The sequence below is a fragment of the Aulostomus chinensis genome, chromosome 8 (genome assembly GCF_037954235.1).
Source record: "Aulostomus chinensis isolate RoL2024-O1b breed Wild chromosome 8, RoL_Achi_v1.0, whole genome shotgun sequence".
Lineage (NCBI taxonomy): Eukaryota > Metazoa > Chordata > Actinopteri > Syngnathiformes > Aulostomidae > Aulostomus > Aulostomus chinensis.
In genome coordinates this window covers 21,844,095-21,865,712 of record NC_141327.1, presented here as the reverse complement: position 1 = coordinate 21,865,712, position 21,618 = coordinate 21,844,095, and the positions used below count along the sequence as shown (strand labels likewise).

The 21,618-nt window shown below is 42.3% G+C and overlaps 1 protein-coding gene across 1 annotated transcript in view; it reads right to left on the bottom strand.

Moving 5' to 3' along the window:
* Nucleotides 1-9,820, bottom strand: part of LOC147257642 (uncharacterized) — a 60,959-nt gene extending 51,139 nt beyond the window's left edge. The window contains exons 1-2 of the mRNA XM_086211691.1: nt 9,740-9,820; nt 1,599-1,754 (exon numbers count right to left, since the gene is read on the bottom strand). Of these exons, the coding sequence (XP_086067817.1) occupies nt 1,599-1,736 (138 nt within the window). The 5' untranslated portion in view covers nt 1,737-1,754; nt 9,740-9,820. The remainder of the gene's footprint in view (nt 1-1,598; nt 1,755-9,739) is intronic.
* Between the last annotated feature and the right edge of the window lie 11,798 nt (nt 9,821-21,618).

Sequence of the window (21,618 nt, the reverse complement as noted above, 5' to 3'; positions counted from 1 at the left end):
ATGACATTTGGACTCCATACGAAGGAAGACGAGAGGGGGGATGGAAATAACACCAATTCCAAGCTCTATCAAATTTTGACGGACAGCAGGCCTACAGCTCTGGTGTCCAGAGTCGACTGTGGTACACGGGGTTAGTGCCTGTCCTGAATACCTACGCAGAGTGACCCTCTCCTTGGGTTTCACTCTGATGAGAAGTGGCAAGGTTCTAACCTCCACTGAATCGTTCTCTTTTTGCGGTCTTCTTAAACAGAACCAGCTACAGAACTGTCACACAACATCAGCCTCTCTGGAATACAGTGGAGACTTCCTGACCTTCAGAGACAGGACAACAATCAAAATAGACAACGAGGATTCATCCTGTAACATCAGACGGGGAAATGTGTTGAACTTCAGCTACTTCTGCATAAAAAAAAAATGTTTGTTGACAGTTAAGTGCAAGATATTTGGCAATGCACTTTGAGTATTTTTTTGTACTTGACCTAGATTAAGGAGAGTTTTATGGGAACTGGAAAAGCTACAGACGTTCTGGATGCTCAGACTGTGACAAAGTGTTCATCAAGGTCGAACCAGCAACAGCATACACAGCATAAATGTGACATGACAAACTTCAATAATTCAAAAAGTTTGAAAAGCTGTTACTTTTAATGAAAAACATCCTACGGCTCGCCCACAAACATGTGGTTTTGAGGGAACTCTACATTCGAACAATAACAAGTGCAGTGACTTGAGTACCAGCACAAACAGGAAGGAAACAATATATTCCATAAACTCCCCACAAATGTTATCAATAACACTCGACTTTGCAGGAAAATAGAACGAAGCTCTTTGAGATGCATGTTTCTGGTTTGACTGACCGAAGCCCTTTTGCCAATAACAATGTTACCCGCAATCACGATCCAAACCACACTCTCTTGGCAGAGCACACCATCATAAATTATGTTTTGATTCTGACCAAATGCAACAGCCTCCTGTCTGGGGCTGGTTTCTCTTACTGTCTGTTTAATTATCATGAACCAAATGCAATCCAATAGGATGCTATTTGTGCTGCAGGAAGGACAGTTGGAAACATATCAAACATGTTGGAATCTTCACGACAAACTTGGAGGAGATGCAAAGCAAGGAAACAATGGACTCCAAAAACCAACACTATCTGTGCTCATTAAATCCAATGAAAATCAGTTTTTGACAATGTTGTTGCATTCTGGACTTTTGCCTCTAATTGTCTCCCATGTCTAAAAACACATATATAGTAGGTATTTCTAATCACTTTTAAATCCACAAGGCCTCTCAATTTACTATACGGGTGTGATTGTGATTGTGTGTGTGTGTGTGCCACTTGTACGAGAATGTAACTGTGCGGCTACATGTGTGTAGCACACCAGAATGCACATTTCAAAGGCAAGACAGCTCCTGGGCTTGCTGAACTTTTGCTTGTTATCAGGAGCTGAGAGTGAAATGGAGAGAATTGATCTTTTGTCTACTGGAGGTGCACTCCCTTGGGCTGGGCCGCTCACTCGCTTGGCTGCCATGCAGAGGGCTCTCTTTCTCATCCTCACCACCACCACCACCAGCATTCTCTCCCCTCCTTGTTCACTTACTCTCTCTCTCTCTTTCTCTCTCTCTGCATGGCGGCTGCCTCTCCTCCAGCTGACACTTGTCCTGCCGTTACTGGGAGAGATGTGCGCTGAGCTCCTGACACTAGGATTGATCTTCCTCCTTTTCCCCATAAGCTCCATATCAGGCTCCTGGAGACTCTGGTGGAGACAAAGAATGGTCAGAGGGATGTGGATGTGGGGTTGAGGCGGCGGTGGGAGTGGAGGAGAGAGAATATTGTCAACTCACATCACCTCTTCAAACTAACAATGTTTGGCGCAGAAAAGGAATAGAGAACACAGACAGACAGTTTCATCGGTGGTGGTAGATTGAAGGTTATCGCTTTTGCTTGATTGTTGCTCACAGCGTCACCACAGCACTGACAAACAGATTTAATAACACAACGATGCCACTAATATTTGAGGGCAAATCTAAAATTGTTTACCGTTTGTTGAAGTGAAGTAGATGTGGTATCTTAAATCGAGAACTTGCAATGAGCAAGAGACGACGTTTGTGATAGAACCCTTCAGCAGCAGGGTTGTCAAAGTCAAAATTACTGAGCTCACAAGACTTTAAAATGTCACTAAAACCCCAAAAGTGCAGAAAGAAGTCAAACAAACTTCGGTGTTGTTTACTTTCATTTTGTTTCTCTTGTATCGACATTTTCAACCTAAAATGTCAATGGTGATTAGTATTTATAAGAAACTGAGATCAAACTGTGTGGAGAACAGAAGTCTAATTTATCAGTGATAAAACGCTCTTTAGTTATATCGCACCTTTCAAAGTGTTTTCTATCAACAAAGAAGGTCAAGACTAAGTCGTAAGGACCATGCACAGTACTCCCAACACTTTTCCCAAAGACATTTTTAAGTAACCCAAGGCTCAAATAAATAAATTATATTGCATTACAATCAGTGTTCCCTCTTTTTTTGTAATATAGTTTGCAAAGCAGATTATCAATAAATATATTGATTGAGGGGCATCTTAAGTATGACGGGCTTTACAGAAAACCTGTATATCAGTATTTCTTTTTTGCCCCGTCATTTAGTAAAGGGATTAATTTCACAATTTGTTCAAAGCTTCACGAGTGGCAGTTCAGCAGCTGCTGTAAGAAGAATCATGAAGTCAGGGAACAAAGTCATCTTCAGTTAACCACATGAAATAGAAAGAGCACAAATACTGTCAACTGTTCATGGACAACAAATAAATGTTTAAAAAAAATTTTTTAAATGTTGCACCGATGGACAGAATCTCAGATCTCCACCTAAACCTAATCACTTGTTTATTGGGTTTATTGCCAAACTTGCTATTAACAAACAAACCGATCATTAACACGCTTGGCAAATGTGAGAGTTACAGTATTGACAGATTAAAGGGTTTAAATTTAATCAGGAGTTGCCACTAAACTGAAAATTGAACCTGTGTAGCCATAAATAACGGTCAAACCTAAAATATTCCCATCAAAAGCAGTGTGCAGTCACTCAGTAAAGGCTGTACTCTCGGGACTCTGGAGGACTTGTGTTGTAATTGTTAGTTCAGGTATCTGAGTGGATCTGACTGGGGATCTTTACAGTTATTACTGTGTGTTATTGGCATCACGAGGGGTGGGGGGCTCCAGCAGCCAACATGATAATTTGCAGGTTAGCCAATTTCAGAGGGTGAATGGCCCGATACCCAGGGTAAGCATCTGAGCGCAGCGTAGAGCGGGGCAGAGCCACGCAGGAAGAGATGAATCAAGTTTAATAACAAAGGGGTTGTAATTGCCCCCCACAACCTCACACCCCCACTTCAGCGCTGAACTCTAATTATGGTGAGAACCCAGCGTACTGTCACCTAATATTAAGTTGTTGAAGAGCAGGCAGAGATAATCGATAAACACTTTTATGGGGGGGGGGGGGGCAGGGAGAAGAGAGAAAAGAGAATGAAAAAGTAAGATGCCCCTTCCATTCAGTGGGAACCAGCAGCACCCAAAGCCCTCCTGGCTCATGAGAACACCGTTGGGACAGTCCAAGAATGATTGCAGAGCAATAATCCTGAGCGCATCCTTTCTCAACACCCCCCAAGCAACACACACACACACACACACACACACACACACACACACCACAAACACTCACACACAAACTGACACATTCATGTGAGCGTACAACATAATGTAGAGCCCCATCTTCCCCACGGGCTGCCTGAGCACTCGTGTGTCTGAGAGGAAAGGTGAACACGGTCACCCTAATTACAGGGGCCCCAGCTCTCTCACACACTAACACACACTCACCAGGCATAACTAAAGACAGGCCAATTAGGGCGAAAGGGAGATAAGGGAAGTTTTATTTGTATACTAATTAAGCCCCTGATGAAATTCAAAAGGGAGGTGGAAGAAGGGATTGGGGGAGGGAGCGGATGGGTAATTGTGGGTCTGAGAAAAGGTTGCTTTAGGTGCAGTTATCTGAGAAGCGCAGCCTTGAGATAGTTGCCCCCTAATCCTGTGCTGAGCCCCTTCACTGCACTGCAAGGTCTCTTATAATTTGATTTGTTACATATGAAATGGCAGGCTCTGACAGCAAGATCATCAGCAGCCTTTACAGCCTATTTGGTCCGCATTTCTGGCCCACGTAAAAGAAGTTGTCATCCTGAAGAGATCATTTTTCCTTTTAATATTGTAGTATCAGGAGGAGAAAAAAAAACTGTTGACAAACCAGCAGTTCATTTTTTGAGTAAATTCAGCAATAGCAATATGCTGGCATCTACAGTTAGCAAGAGAACACATATGAATACTCGATATATAGATCATGAATCCACCAGATGTTCTGTCCATCATCAGAAAGACCAAGGAGAAGGTAGTGAGAGCAGACGTGGCCCCCAACATGTGACGTCACATCACATCTCGGACCCAGCTGGACCTTCATCATGAGTAACAAGGTGCACATCACAACTCATACTCTCTCAGTGCCAACTCACACTGAGCAACCCGCAGCATGCCCACGCTGGTTGCTAGGGACAAATTATCAGTCCTAAACCAAGTAGTAAACCTACAGTTTTAAAGTCCAGCTCCTGAGGACCACTTGCTCCATCAGACTATTCTACAGAGGACTAGAGACCCAACTGAGGTCAGGTAAATTTAGTCTGAGCTCAGTGATGAGAAACCTGCTCAGACCAGGTCAGACCTGCAACCACGTGAGCACATGCCAGCAGCGGAGGGGGGACAATAGTGTTTCTAAATGTTAGAAGGCAGAGCAGTAACTGAGCACGCTCAGGAAATTCAGGATGAACTCTCCACTTTTGTACAACAGATGCACCAAGAGCGTCCTAGCAGGACAAAACAAATCATTCTGCAGTTTTTGAACCTAAAACTCTTGAAAGGAAATAAATAATGATATTTGGTAAATTACTGAGAAAAATCAGGATGGATTTTATTTATTTTTATTTTATATATATATATATATATATATATATATATATATATATATAGATGGAAGTTTTATTTAACAAAAACCTGTTTATGTTTTTATTTCAATTAGGTCTTATTTAACAGTATGATAGGCTGTTTCAGCTCAAATTGATTCCATGCACTTATTCTCAAGCAAGGCAGGCATGTTTATTCTACAATACTGATTAATTAAGACCACTGATGGATTATTCTTTCACATTTTGTCTTAAAGTCAAGCTTGTAATTTCTGATAAACCTCCAAGTCATTAATCATTCATAGTTAAATTATAGAGGACTAACAAAACCTGATAAATACAGAAAGAAGCCGGGGAGAGAGCTCTTAAGACATCATCGTTAACAGTCAATCTTAATGCAGTCCTTTAAAGATCAACCTGGTATTCAGCGGCCTCATCAGAAGAGGCGTTTCATCCCTTACAAGAGATTAGCTTTCCAGAGACCCCCTGTGACGTGTTGTCACAGTAAGCCTTGTCGGGGCGAGTATCAAAGTGGGTGCCCCACCGAGCTTTAGCAGAGCTTGCTCCTATCTGGGGTCGTAAAGCAGACCACATGAGGCAGGATCTTCAAAAACTCAAGCAATCTCTGTGATTTGACAGTTCGCAGCAGGAGGCTGTTTTGCTCATTTCTGACACCGATTCTTCACCGTGCAAAGCTCTCTGCTTCAAATTGAATTTGCAGACTTGCAGATGGAAATATTAATGATGTAATAATTCAGGCTCAAGTTATTGGTATGTGCTTTACTGTACGATGTTGAGTGATAAAGGGAATAGCATATGACTAATCACTCACCAAAGATGCTTGCTATTGTTATAGTCAGTCAAACAACAACCACTGGAAACCTTTGAGCTATTGCCTCAACACTGATTAAAATTGTGTTTTAGAACAGACTTGAAGCCCACTGTCACATCATAGCATCGAGATGAGAACATTTATTGTCCACATATCATTTACATTTACTATCACAGTGCAGCGAGGACCATAACATTTATCTATGACCATTTGTGCGTCGATTCACTTGCCAGACAGAGGCACTCGGGGAAGATTTGAATAATTCATCCAAGTTAAACCCATTAAGAATATCCATGTGGACATTTTTTTGATGTTAAAGACAGTGTATGATCTCGGGGTGCTTTCAAACTAGATCTGGCTTTACTTACAGTGTCTGTTTTCCCCTGAAGCGACAAAGATCAACTTGCTCTTGTGTTAATTCTTTAGATGTGTACAGTACAGAGGTCTTCGCTACAGTTGGCAGGCGAGCTCCCTCATAAGCGCCTTACAGGTCTGCACTGAAAAAGGTCTCGCACAAACTAGAGAATGACAAATTACTCACTACATCTTTCATGAAATGCATTTCACAGGGAGAAAATTAAAGAGCTCTAACTGTCAGACGACTGAGTCCTCAGCTCAAAACTTATGTTAATGTCTTACTTTTACCTCAAAAGTTTATCAGTTTGATGTATCACTTGAAAACAGCTCATGTGAGAATTGCCACTTCCTGCTTTCTTGTTAATTCACAAGAAATTAATGTTGTTTACTGATTTTCTGCAAACACATCAGTTCAATCTTCATCCATCTGATAGGTTTCCCCTCTTGAATTTTACAAAAATATTTGTAGGTGATGCAAAACCCAGCAACAACCACAGGGTCAAAAGAGCTGCGAGATCTCAGAGAAGCATAAACCATCAAAAATCCTTCAGAGTACTCCGCAGTGAGTACAAGACAAAGAGCGTGCATGTGAGCATTTGAATGAAAGGTAATTCAACACAGTGCTTGTCATGGATCGCAAAGAAAGAAAACACCTATCCATTGTCTCCTACAGCATAAGAGCTGTCAGAGCCTTTTTGTTTTTTTCCCGGTGGTCACTTCATTTTTAAAAGGCAGAGCCCCCCCACAGGGTGAGAATGGAAGAGTAGGAGGGTTGTGAAGCCAGAGAGGCAGGGGCTCACCTTTAGGGCTTGACTGTTTCTCCCTACCCCAACGTTTTCTCTCAGGCAGCACCTTAACTGGCACAAGGCGCATCGCCAGTATGCACTCTGAGTGTCCCAGTGTGTGCCAGTGCAAACTCCCCAAAAGCTTATGAGCTACAAATTACTGCTCGCCTGGCATGTTGCAGTTGTAGAACCAGTCCGTGCTCACAAATTCTGGGCTGCGCCATGAAACCAACTGGGAATAAATAGAACTAAACCAAACCTTGTGACCTCGTAGTGATTCTTATTAGCCGGAGGCCACTGAGGAGGGCTCAGGAGAGCATCCCACACAAGAGCCAGCGACAGGCCCTGCACAGAAAAACTGCCAGGGAAGCACATTAAAGATAATTAGCAATGAGACCACTAGCCGCCCATAGCCCCATCACCACCAGCAGCCCCGTATCCCCTGGTTATCTCACCCTTCCACCTCATCTGTGTTTAAAGAAGTATTCCATCACTGGAAGTGTGGTCTTTTCATAGAATAGGGCTGTCCATGCAGCCGTCCTTTTTAAATTGGTGCTACATCACTAGAGAAGAAACAGATAAGGAGACAGGTTGTTCCATTTTAGCTCAAAAAGCAAAAAACTACAATAACCAGTCTGCATACGGCTGGTTACCAAGCCATTGTAATGTCAGTGACAAAATATTGACGCAATCGAATTTACTCTCTGCTTCGACATCGATTTCCCCCTGCTGACAGACTGGCCTGGTGCGACCATCGGGATCCCGCGAGCAAAGTTGAGCCCTGCAGCTACATCTAGATCCGCTCCTAGCTAAATCACAAAGAGTAATTAGAAACTAGGTTGTATAATTAATTGAAATTTAATCGTAATGGCATACTGCAATTTTAAAATCACATGCATGTGCAATATTTGTTAAAGGATAATTGTGTGTAAAACAATACCACTGTTCCTTATTGTGGAACATCACATTCTACCGACTTAAACACCTTTGTTTCATACAGATCTCTGCAAAAATCTAATTATTGCACACTGCAGATGTCATTGTATCTTTAAAAATGGAAAGAGAATTCTAATTTCAATTGTTTTTTTTAAAAATGAAAATATAAAAATTAACGTTCCCTTGAAAATTATCAAGTCCCAATTACAATTAAATAATCCCAATAAATAGTTGATGTTTTTTTGTAAATTGTGCAGTCCTATTATGAAGTAGTAGATATTATTGGAATCAAAACACCAATATTGATGTTATTCACTTATCGAAATGTTACTCACTTAACAACTGACTTCATGCACATAGGACATCAGAACGATGGTGCCAGTCCAGGCTTCATTTAAGATTCTACTCAAAAGCTTCCATACATACGGTTCAAATACATTTATCTGGGAAAACCTGAAGCATCCGTTTATAATTCTGCCCTTCGATGAAGAAGTGATGCTGAACTACAAATTGGAGTTCAAAAACAAACAGTGGCGTTTTGCTAAATATGTGTATTTGCATCGGCGCAATGATGAAACTGGAGCCAAATATCTGTGTAGAAACTGCAAAGGGCAATTTCCAAATTCTTAATCTCCACTTTTTGAACTGGACAGGATAAAACTAGATTTAACAATTGAATTAGTGAGCTTTAGAGATGGCCAGTTGATACCTTCAGATAGAGACATTCCAGCGGTTTTAATTCCCTTCTTCTTCTCCTCCTTAGTCCATATTTCCAATCAATATTTGCAACTGCAAGGATGCAAATAAGAGGATTTCCACATAATACTGCACTATTAATTTAAGCTTTAACTAAAATAGTGGACAATACAACACAATAACCACCGAGTTCCAATGCTAAAGCTAGTTTTGCAAAAAGCACGGGGTAAAAAAAATAAATAAAAAGGAACAAAAGAATCAAGGCAGTCTGGTTTAACAACCCATTACTGGACCCACGACACTCCACCATTATCCCAGCCCTTTAGCCATGTTACTTCTGTCTAAAACAAGGTAGTGTAATTTAGAATGCATTTCAGAGCAATTAAAATTTCTCAGGCACAATTACTTATTCCCCCAGTGGGCCTGCCTCAATCAGTCTAAGTGTGTAATGGGTTTACGGCCTTGACGCGGCAAACATGTCCTGCCTATCTGCCTCATGCTCTTCTCAAGGCTGTGGTTATTAATTGTGGCTAAAGTTGATAAATAAAATCACCAGTGCTCTTAATGCTAATTAGTGTTTGAGATAATATTTATGATTTCATAAGCACATATTTCTCTAAAGGCTCCAGCATTGTGCCCCCTATCCATCGGTCATAGGCTGTCTTGGATGTAATCTATCTTTGGGGAGAGGAGAGGCCAAAAGAGGGGCCAGAGGAAACACAGGCAGTAAATACTAATAGTACTTAGTGGGTACTTTGGGACCGGGAGTATTTCAGGCTATTTATTGAGCTGGGCTGCTACAGCTAAGAAATATAGAGAGAAATATATGATGAATAAGATTTCCTATCAAAAGGAGAAACTTGCAGCACTGTATTTAAAAAAAAAAAAAACACTTTTCAGAAATATATATTTTATAGTTATATTCTTTCATTCTTGTGTATTTTTGCCAGAGCCTGAGGTATTTTTTACAGGTGCCAAGGTTTTTACTTGTTGGGTCCACGTCATAGGATCACGATTAGATGTAATTCCTCCATGAACGTGTGCTAACAGTTTAGCTTTTATGCCACTGTGTCACATTATCATCAGGCATTTAGCTGTCCATGCTGTGTGTGTGTGTGTGTGTGTGTGTGTGTGTACTGACCTGGGGCCGAAACGAGATCCGCACCTCCACGTTACATTTACATTTGGGTTCGATGAAGGTTCTCCGGAAAACTTTAATTGACCCAGGTGTTCCTAATCAAGGAGCTGACGTGCGCAGTTCAAAGGGGGCGTGTCGACATCAGCCGACCAATCACAAACGTGAAGAAGCATCGCTGCATTCTTAGTTAAGTACAAGATGTAATCAAATTTGCAGGATTCTGAGGGCAGTCCTCTTCACATACGATGGGGGGGGGGGTGCTGTTCTCATAGGTGCACACAAACTTTAACATTTGTCTGAAGTTTAAATGCAGATTTCAAAGTCACTCCCAGTGTAAGTAGTGTTCAGGATGGGACACAAATATTCCAAATTTCTCTAATTTATCATACCTGTGTGTGCGTCGGTAGAGCTGCACCCTAGCGCCCTCTATCGGTCAGCCGACCTTTTAATTTTTGCTGCTCTTGAGTGCCCTTTGATTCTCAGCAGGTAGCGTTCATCGAGTTTGATGAAATTAGCTGCCTGCTGTGTTTGACAATGATGCTGAAATTGAGCTCAAACTACGGTGGTGTGCAAATGTAACCCATGTGGTGTCCAACTGATGTAGATGTTCTCTTAATTTGTTTGTGTTTTATCTGTTTACTACAACACATAAATAAAACCTCTTTCATGAAATGTTCTTATGCACAAATTTTGGTTTCTACATTAGGACTCGACTCAGTCTTACGGAGGGTAATCAAAGCCTGATGCTTGTTCCTAACATTTATTGCATTCCTCTTGCGACTGTCAAGAACAAATTTGTGCGTAGGAATGTAGCACCAATGAAGCCCGACAAGCTGAACAAGTCAAACTTCGCTTTAAATGAGGAAGTCACTCGTGGTCATTCGAGCCGTTGTTTAATTTGTAGCAGTTCTTCTCATCTGCTTTGTTTCCGTCTCTGCATCAGGCTTTCTCAGAGCAGCTTTGTATAGTTTGATCCATTGTGGCTTCCCACTACTTTGTAGCCTGCAGTGTGCTGCTGAGATGATCTTGACAGAAACTGCTTCCTCTCGCTTACACAGGCATTGAGAAGCACTTCAACTACTTTTTAACATCACAATATGCTGGTGCCAGTGGCTCCCTGGTCTGACTATTGATCCAAGTCACCACATCAAGGTGAGCATCAGCGCTGCAGAATCCAATGCGGGACCTCATCCTGAAAGAGCTGAGCTGTCCACAGCTTTAGGCGATGCCCGAAAGAGTGACAAGTGATGAAACCACTTCAAGGGGGCTAACAGTGGCCACAGCCCTTTCTACTCCCTGCTTCAAAGCTGAGATCAGCCTCTGGCAGTCCCCCCTCCCTCTCTCCCCCTTTTCTTTTTCCCTCTCTGTAGTCCTCTGGGGCAGTAGGTCCTTTTCTCCTCTCCCAAGGCCGTCAATGTCAAAGCATGAGTGAGTCCAGTCAAAGCTAGTCCCCCCCTTCAACACACACACTTGTTTTTTTTTTTCCTTTCTCCCTTTAAGTTTTCTTTCTCTCCCTCTGATGCTCAGGTCCCATTCCCTCTGCATGACTGGTCTTAGCTGACAAGTGGAAATCACAGAGATCCTACTGGCAAAAGAGGGAAGAAGACTTCAGAGATGTGTACCCTACAGCTATCAGTGTCCTGAACTCAAGAATGAAGACACCAAGTATATCTCCTCTCACTATAAAAACTAGAGCATGTTCACAAAAAAATTAAAGGGTGTGCTGCATGACGATTTTCCCCCCCTACTTTCTAAGATAAATAAGTGATAGAAAAGAGGGAGAAGAGGGAGCTTTACTTTGCCAAAAAGGACCTTGGTTTTTGCCCTGTGGGCATGGCAGCTTTCATTTTCCTCTTTCCTCCGTTCATATTCCCAACCGGTTTCCGGACTTATGATTGAGTTTCACATATTGGAGTTATATCTGGCAGCCAGACTTGTTTATCTGCTGGGGCTGATAACTGTACCGGCCAAAGTGTGAAGCAGAAAGCGAGGGGAGGAAGAGAGAGTGTGGAAGGGAGATACAGAGACACAGACCACTCATATATTCTCATCTCCTCCAGTCTTTCCTCATTGATTTAGCATGTCTTCATCAGGTCTGACCCAGGTAACGCAGTTTTCTTTATCTCGCGCTCCAGCTTAGACCTCTGGTATAAACTCGACGGGAGCACCTGCCTGTGTCAGTCAAAGTAAATGAAAAAAGCCAAACATCATTTATGTACGCATACAGATGCCATCAACATTTTATTCATAATCAAAAGGCTGCATTTCAGAAAAGGGACTCTTATGAATAAAGTGTATTTTAGTCACAGTTTGAGGACAGCGCTGCCATTAAGGTGGTCACTCAGGCTAATGGGATGAGTGAGCAAGATAAACCAGGTGTTTAGCGTAGCAACATGACGGGAAATTCAATTAAACAGGTGACACATAATTTGGCTCACTCATTATCCCACTAAAATAACATCTTCAGGATGTGAAGGACTCATTGTTGAGTCCAGTTGAAAGGAAAGTGAGACAAAGAGATTTAGGGCAGGTGGAGAGAGGGGGAGAACGAAAAAAGGAGGACTGGGGGAAAGAGAGAGCAAGCAGTGCCTGCTGGACCCTGACTGCGTGCGAGGCCTCAATTATTCATGCGGCAGTGCACATGTCAAGAGCTCACAGACAAGCACAACAGCAAGGCCGAGCACAAATCAAGCAGCGCGTCCGTGGCCAATGCCCACAATGCACCTGGAGGAACACACCTCGGCCCATTTCTCTGTTGTTCTCAGATAAACAGAGAACAAGGCTACCTGAGCACTGCCTGATTCTCCTCAAGAGCCAACAGCCGCTGGAATAGTGTGCGCTTTTTTTCCACTTTATTTACTTGATTCTTTTTCTGGCAGAGCTGCTGCTGCCAGTGGGTTCCATCTTTTCATGCCTCATCGGCTCACTGTTTCATTCACTTTATTTCTCTCAACTAGCGATCATGCCCTCAGTGTTTTTTCAGTACACTGTCTTTCTTTGCTGGTCCCCAACATGTCTACATTAGCTACGGCTCAGGGCCTCCCTCCTCCAGTGGTGGCTCCGCACTACTTCCATTTTCATCTTGTATTGACCACTGCCTCCCTGTCTGCTCTGTGTCTATCTTCATACGCTCCTGAGCTTTTTTCTCAACAATCCTGACAGCTTAAAAGTCCAACTTATGGTTCCAAAAAATAATATGGCACCGCTACAATTTCTCCTTCAAGAAATTGTATCCAAACTTAATTACGTTGCAGTATTTTGGCAAAATAGCCTGATAACCATCTAAATTTTAAAAAAAAAATTCCCCTTCATCATTATTTACTGTGGTTTGGCATTATAGTGCGTTCATGAGCAACGGGAAAGTGGGAAAATTCTAGCCTCCAAGGAGGGAGAACACACTGAACGCCTGTTGAACTCAGAAATCACGCTATGGAAGTGTAAAGTTTTTAAGAGCTCTGAGAAGGAGGTTTGACATCATTCGACATGATAGTGTTTGTGGTGGAAGATGAGAAATATTTGTTCTTGAATGACGTATAGATCTCTTTGGTCACTGGTGCAGTGGCCGTTATTTGAGGGGGCGGGACCACGGGGAGTGGGATGATGTCACAAAGCTATGCAGAATCCTTCAACCACCACATTAAGGAGAATAAAGTCAAAATTTTTGGTGGTGAAAAATGAGAACTGCTCATCCAAATATCTCCAAAAGCAACACTGTACTTTCTTTTGGCACAAAGTTTGATGCTTGATAGTTTTCGTGCAGCTAATCTCAAGCCCTGACACGTGATGGGTTTGGATGCCATACTGCATGTTTTCCTCCCTCAAAGATTTATCAGTGAGTTAATTGTCTTCCCTCAAACCTCAAACAACCACCCATGGTATAATCTCTACGGGAGGAAATAAGAAAAGACATTGCAGTAGTTGAATTAAATTGTGTGGTATGTTTTGACATCTTCTTCATACAGGTTTGAGAGCCGCTGGAGAGCTACTGGGTTCATAGCAAGACAAGAAATCATGTGTGATATGTTTAGAGATGCAGGATGTCTTTATTTATTCATCCATTCATTTATTTATTGAAAAGTAGGAGGGGGGGTAAGGGGGGAAAAAATTCCGTATCAGCCCAGATGTCACCCTATGAAGCAGGATTGGTTTTTTTTGTGTCAGCGTGGATATAAATTATTTTTGTTTTGTTGTCTTTTGGGTCGAGGCTCAATTGAAAATGGCCAAGTAGACGTGGCTCATCCCAATCAGACGTAAAATCACGCCAGTAGCGAAAGAAAGATGGGAAAATATTCGGCTTTGGAATGACCAGCAACAGTGACCACCTAAATAAATAAAATGATTACTAGCAAAACAGAATCAATTTCAAACCATGTTATTGTTACCGCCAAGCCTTAGAGTGGTCATAGGGAGGAAACATTCATGTTTTAAGGCCATGCAATATATCTTGTTCTCTCAATTTATTTAGTTTCAGGCCACCAGATGTATCGAGATGACATATTGAAAAAATTAACATCGCTAAAATCAGGGACCAAAATATACCTTGTGGCCTTGAAATATTTCTATCGCTAAGCACTTTTCCCCCCTATGGCCTCTTCAGGACTCTGTAGGACTTTGAAGTTTTTTTTTTTACAACTTTTCCATAAAATGTGATGTCATTGCACAAAAGGTCAGAGTGCCAGTCTGTATTTTTGCAGTCTTTTTTCTTTAAAAATGTCTTAATTAAAGATGGTTTCCAAAATGTAGGACATTAAAAAAAAAATGCATCTTTTAGTAAATAATTATAAAATTGTGATCTGAGGCAAACAAGCTTCAGATCACAAGGTATGATTAACTGTTGTCATGAGCCAGTAAATAACCTCATCTGATGGTCCAAATCACAAGAAAGCAATCTTCATCTGACTTCAGAATGGGAAATGACCTTTTGAACTTGATAAACAAGAAACTAGAAATAGTTCAAACCTGCAACTATACAAGTTATTATATACCAACTTACATAGAAATGATGGCAATGTGTATTGCAGTGTGGAGCAGAGTTCCAGTCACAGTTCCACTGGCCAGAGAAAGCTGAACACACACTTTCAGCTTTTTTCCCCTCATTTCTGCGAGTAGGCAAAACACACTCACTCCGCCCAGCAAACAGCGCCGACCACGTCGGTCTGCTGTCTGGCCTGCAATGGCATTGGTGACTGCTATATCAGCATCCCATAATTTATGTTGTGTTAATTAGGTCCCTGTGGCTGTGGCTGACTGGTTGCAGGAGCTGGTCCCATGAAGGGGGAACATAGTTGCTTTAACATGCCCTCAGCAAAGGCACCAAACTGAGATACATGCATGTCATAATTAATGTTTGTGAATTATTAATGTGGCTGTCCCCTATATACTGTATGTGCAGTGTATATGTGCGCATCTGTGTTTTTCTATGTTTATTATCAGCCTCTCTTGATTTCCAGGATAAAATATTCACTTTCATTCTGCCTTCTTCACATTCTTTCAGTGATGAGGACAAATGTCATCATCTGGAACCCAGAGTAAAGCTCAGGTGCTGCAAGGCCCCCACTCACCCAGCCTCCGTGCTCATTAGCTCAGGCCGAGGTCAGAAGGTCAGGCAGGGGAGAGCGGCAGCACAGCGGCACTACGGTGAACAAGGGGCTGACACACACACGGTCCACCAGGCCCTGCTGCTGCGTTATTAGCTCTCAGTCTGCTGCTGAAGGCCAGTGCAGGTTACACACTGAGGAGCCAACACACATCCAGGTACACAGACACAATCTGTAAACAGTGGAATAGAAAAATGAATACAGTGATGGAGAGCACTTCCCAGAAAGGGAGCACACACACACACACACACACACACACACACACACACACACACACACACACACACACACACACACACACTCACACACACACACACACACTCACTCACTCACACTCACACACACACACACACACCAAGTGTATAAAATGGAAAGGTTTAGTGGTATTAAGATCCATATTGACAGAGTGGAATCCTATAAGCACTGCGCTTCTCTCTGTATGTCAAATATTCCTCCAGGTGCGGATCATTCAGTTTTATTACCTTGCTTTAAAATTCAATCACACAAGAGATTTAAGTCTTGTGGTGGAATAAAATACACACACACACACGCACACACGCACGCACACACATACACACTCACACATTCTCTGGAGGTTTTATTACTGACAGAGTGAAATACGGATTAAAGGACGTATCTTTAACTTTTGCTGCCATATAAATTTAAGATAAATCCAAATATATGATTGAGGAGGAGATGAAATCAAATTAGATCAGGATTTTAACAGATGTTTTAACAGACGATATTGATTAACATCAGAAAACCATAACTCATGTTTAGTTGCTGATAGCTGTTTGTCAATATAGAATAAATGACCTATCAATCAGTTTATGAGCATCATGTGTCCCAGGGATTTGCTTGGATTACTGATCAGGACTTTAAAGTCTCAATGAGATTTACATTTTCTTGTATAGTTTCATCGCGTATGCAACGTGTGAGTCTGAGTTGAGAGGAGCGCAATGTGTTTTCAGATATTTTACGTTCAACTTGAAAAACAGTGAGTGTAACCTGGCCACTGTCGTGTTTCTTTCACTTATGCGTTTTCACTTGATCTTGCATTGAATGTTTGAAGCACTTGTGATGCGTTTCAGAAAATAAAGCACTTTCACACCCAGTCGAATACATTATTTATGCATCTAAGCAACGAAGGAATAAATATGCCTTTTGAACACACATTACAGAGACATGGCCTGACAAGTAGCAGTTTTATTTTTCCTTTTGCATACCATATATAGAATGTAATAAATCTCCCCCTCAAGACATTTAAATTGCTAATCACCACATAGCTTTAATATCATACAGACAATAAATAATTTAGACAAATGTCCAGTTGGCATAATTCATTAATTCTTGCTCAAAACCCTCTTTATTTCCAATCTGTCCAACCTTGAAACTCCTTAAACCAGCTATGTTAAATGAGATCAAATCATAGTTACGGCAGCGGTGCCTCTTATTTAAACCAGATCAAGGACAAAAAAAAACGACTGGACTCATGGAGGGTTGTAAATGGGCCAAATCCTTCAAGACCCCTGGCATGTTATTCTTAAATCCAAAGACCGTGAATGTCCATATAGATTAAAAACCAAACCTTACAAATTCCCAAACAAGAAAAGTAAAAATGAAAATATTTGGAGCCCATTTCAAGACAATTGCATATTTTAGTAAGATTTTGGATCGATTGATAAACAGAACTGCTTTTGACATCTGACCCGATCAAAAGACCTTTCCCGCTGTCAGCTGAACGAGCCTTTAGCATTTACTCCGACACAAACATTTGAACAATTTGTCTGCCAGAGCCAAATGCAACCCAATGCAACACTGTTTACCATGTGTGCATTGGTATTTGGCACTGTCCAACTATTGGGGCATTTTACGTCACACTTGCATCAGTGAATAAAAAAGTTATGAGTGTCTTGTGTGTCTTGAGCTTCAAGTGTAAGCAAGAAGTGGTGTGTTCTTCCCAGACACAATGTGAGTTGCAGAGTATCTATGACTCTGTGGTGAGGAGAGAAGGAGTCACTGATGGAGAGGAAACTGTTATTTGATAGCACGCTAATGTGACTCCTGCGTGACTTTAGCTGTATGTGATACTTGATTTGTGTGTGGATGGTGGCCAGAATAGCAGTCTTCTGTGTTTGTGCAGCAGACAGCCAAAAAGAGCACGCCTGCATTGCAGCCACAACCTTCGGTGCCCTGCCCGTGTCCAGCCACCTTAGCCCAGCAGCAGAAGTACAGGAAAACCACTGCAGGAATAACAAGTCCAAGATGTTGGATAAAATCAAGTCTCTATGCACAAAAGTCAAGAATCAACATAAAGAATGTCAATGTTTGCGCAGAGAGGGGAAAAAAAGACATCTTAAAATATACATTTATTCAGAGCCTGTGCAAGATCAAACAGCAAAATTGATCTGCTCTTCCTTCAACCCTTGCTCTGCTCCCTCCCCTCAATTCCCCTCCTCACCAAGTATCAACTCTCAGCATGGGCCATCGCCATGACAACTCCAGCATGGCCTGCTATCACCTCTCTGCAGAGCAGAACCCTGACCATTATGGGATAGGGTTCATGTGACTGCCTTGGGCAAAGATGTGTTTGGAGTGCTGCACAGAGGCTCATTCACACACTTTCTTTCTCATATGCAGTCACACACACAATCACACACACAATTATAACCTTTTCAACCGGGCCCTCTTGTCTTCCAGTACTGAGCCACTGTTTCCCGAGGGCCCCTTCAGACAAACTATGGTGTAATCAAGACTATGAATGTGAGCCAATCTAGCACTGCAATTCTCCAGGATCCTCTTGAATGGATCCAAAAGGAAATTAGATTACTCACTGTGACTCATCAAATTTAATTAATCTGTCTGCTTCTTTGCAAAGACATTTTACAGTGATGAAATATCAGGTCCCTTCCAGAGATATCTTATCTTTCGGTTACTATTCACGTCAGCAGAGATTTGAAATATTGATACCAAATCAAAGCGTGTATGGAAAATTGTAAGTATTGTGACAGATTGCAAATTTGTGCATGAGAATATTTCATGAAAACAGTTTGAGGAAAGTAACACGCGAATCAAATAACCTTTACTCTGAACTCTGAATTATTGTGTTTCTAGAGATCAAATGGTAATGAAACTATTCGTGCAGTCTGTGTTAAGGTGTTCTGATGTGGATGATGCACGTGATACCATTCATCAGAACATGTGTTTTTTTGTCTGAGGAAATGTGTCCATACAGTTGTCAAATCCGGTCAGAAAAACTATGTTTTTTAGAAAATATTAAAGCCTGGATTTAGCTTGACTCATTTGTTGATTCTAGATGAGAGAAATTAAAGCGCTGGATTCCTTAAATACAATTTGCGTTGTACCATATGTGAAGAAATGCTGTTAAGGCTGGACACAAACAGGGTCTGGTCCAGTGGTGGAGATGTGGATACAACAGCTCCTGTGGAGTCAGAACTCAAATTGGTCAGGGAGGAGGATCAATACCACCAGGAACAGATCGAGAGAATGATGGGCATCCAAGACATCTCACTGAAGTAAATTACATTTGAAACTCAGACACTGATGCATGATGGAAAAAGTCGAGCAGGGAAAAAAACAGTCATGTCTTGAATTATTGATAAAAACATCAGGCTACGGATTGAGGAAAATGTTGTGATTTCTTTGTCTGAATTAGAGGGCGACGTAACAAGAATGTGGAAAGAAATCAGTGCGTTTAATCTGAATACAGTGGATATTCCTTCCACATGAAAATGAAAACGTCTTTGCAGAGTTAGGATGTATTTTAAAAGAAAATATCTACAAGCACAGCTCCTCTATGTGGTTTATGGAGTATGATGCTTTTATTTGCAGTTTCGCCAGTATTTCTTTTTAAAGGCTTATCATGATCTTTGGTTGGCTTTCATCCACCTCAAGCCTCTCGTGTGACGTGACAGTAAAGATGGTAAGTGACCAGTGGGTGGCCCCCGCAAGAGCCAGCCCGGAGGTCAGTCGGTCGCTGTCCCTACGAGGCAGCCCTGCCGCGGGTCACCTGCTGCCTGCTTTCCCCTCGTTATTTATCTCTCTCTGACAGTCCATTCCTCTTCCTGTCAAAGCCCCTCCTCTTCCATCTCCCCATTTGCTCCTCTTCTCTGCTGAGTTTGGCACTGGTCCTCTAATCCTTTCGCCAATACCAGCTACCCGGGCCAAGGCATGCGGAGTCGACCCCTTTGCATCACCCCCGTCCTGGTCACATGACATCCAGCTTCAGGGACCTCCCTAACGATGGGGGCCAGGCCACAGGCGAAAAGTGAAAGTCTGCAGTGTGTGAGTTGCTCTGGCCGGCTGGCAGGGCTGCTCTCGAAGGTCCATCAGAGGGGTAATTACTTCCCCAAGTTGGGCTTCGAAATGGACTTCTTGCCCCCTCAAGTCTCCGTGGACTGGCCAGGACGCAGCCCCCCTTTCATTAGGAGAGCAGCTTTTGGAGGGAGAGCCTCGAAAACAGCCTCTTTTGGCCGGTGATAAATTGGTTTGCCTCGCAGACAAGGGAGGGGTGGAGAATGACACTCAGAGGACATGAAGGGGATGAGGAAGTCACAAATACAGCGCAGGAGAGGAGGGATTTCATGGATAAAAATATCTTAAGCCGAAGGTACAGAAGCAATGAGACACACATGAGTAGCCATGCTCCTCTATTTTAGGCCTCAAAGCCAGAGAGCACACATCAAGGACGGAGCCCAAAGTGTGAAAAAGTGGTGAGCATTAACATCAATGTAGCACACCAAAAAATAATTGCTATCATTTTTACTCTGTCATTTAGACGTGAGTGTCCAAAAGCCAACTGAGGCTTTCTGTACCTTCTTCTACCTCCCAGGGATCACAGCCTGTATAAAGTGACATGCTATGAAGAAAATTGACTGAAGTGAACATGTAATTAGCTGGTGGTTTCATGTAAGTGCTCTTTGATTTATAATTCAGCATAGCCAGCACCCCTGCTACCCAAGGCAAGGTGATAGCTCGGAATTAGACCTGCGACTGGGAGAGTCTGCAGCCAGAGAGGGGAAGAACATGACTAATTTGAGCTGTGTTTGAGGTGGATTTAAAAAGGGAAAGAGACGTGAGGTCCATACCTGGGCCGACTAGATCATAGCATATGGCATAAAGATGTGAGACGGGCTCTTGTATAGGCCTCTCCTTTTTCTCTCCTTCATATACACTCATTAAATGGAAGATGGTGTAACTAAACTTTAGACAGAAAAGTTTGATATCATGAGAACTGTTTCTTTTAAGTGTAACTCTAACCTTTAGCGTCAATGACATTGAAGGAATAATATTTTTTTTCCCGCAGTGTTTAAGAGAATCCCTTGCAGGAAGTGATGGGAGTTGAACAACACGGTTCCCACTTTAACAGCATCTTTGATACGGGGAGGCTTTTCTGTCAGCTGTGGCCTCGTTTTCCTCTGCTCAGCCTGGTACATACTGGATTCTCTTCTGCCCCCATGGGTCCAATGATCCCCTGATCATCCTATATTCGGATGCCCTTATAAAGCTAATGTGCTGATTTTACGTTTTCAACCTGCCATGATCCCCCACAATCCCCTCTGTTCCCTCCGGTTCCGCTTTCAGCGAGGATCCACTGCCGCTTTGATCACAGTCCCCCGTTAAAGGTTTAAAACGTCTCAATTCCTGACGATTGTTGGAGCCTCTGTGGTTTACTTAAAACATTTCCCCATGCCCCCTGTCCAAATTCACCACTCATAAATGAGGTACCCTCTCTCCCAGCTTCCCATCCCAATGCTGCTTTCAAGTTCCCCCATTTGGGTGCCGCAGCTGTAAGCCCTAGATTTTGTCTCCTCCATCTTTGTCAAGCCCATTTGCCAAATACAAAAAAGACCCAATAAGCTAGGTCTTCATTGCTGCTCTCCAAAGTAATCCCCAGATCTCCCACTTTCTCAAAAAATCAATGCAAAGGTTGAGATGAGGTGAAACTCCCTTCTTAACTCATCGAGCTGGGAAGTGATAAAGTCTTAGGATCACTTTTTTTTTGTAATCGTTGTGGCTTCATGATGAAACTAATTGTCCTATTTCGTGCATCTGTGCTGCTTTACAAAATGTCCTTTAACAACGCATGCAAAAAAGAAAACTGCTGCTACTGCGATGTTGCCGCAATAAGTTGCTGTTTCTAAAGTTACATTAAGTGGTTTTTGAGCGAGAGGTGGTAAAAGGTAACAGAGCTGAGTGTTTTGTCTTTCTCACCACCTGTCGAATATGAGCCCAGTATTCATCGGCTTTTTAGCTTATGAGAAA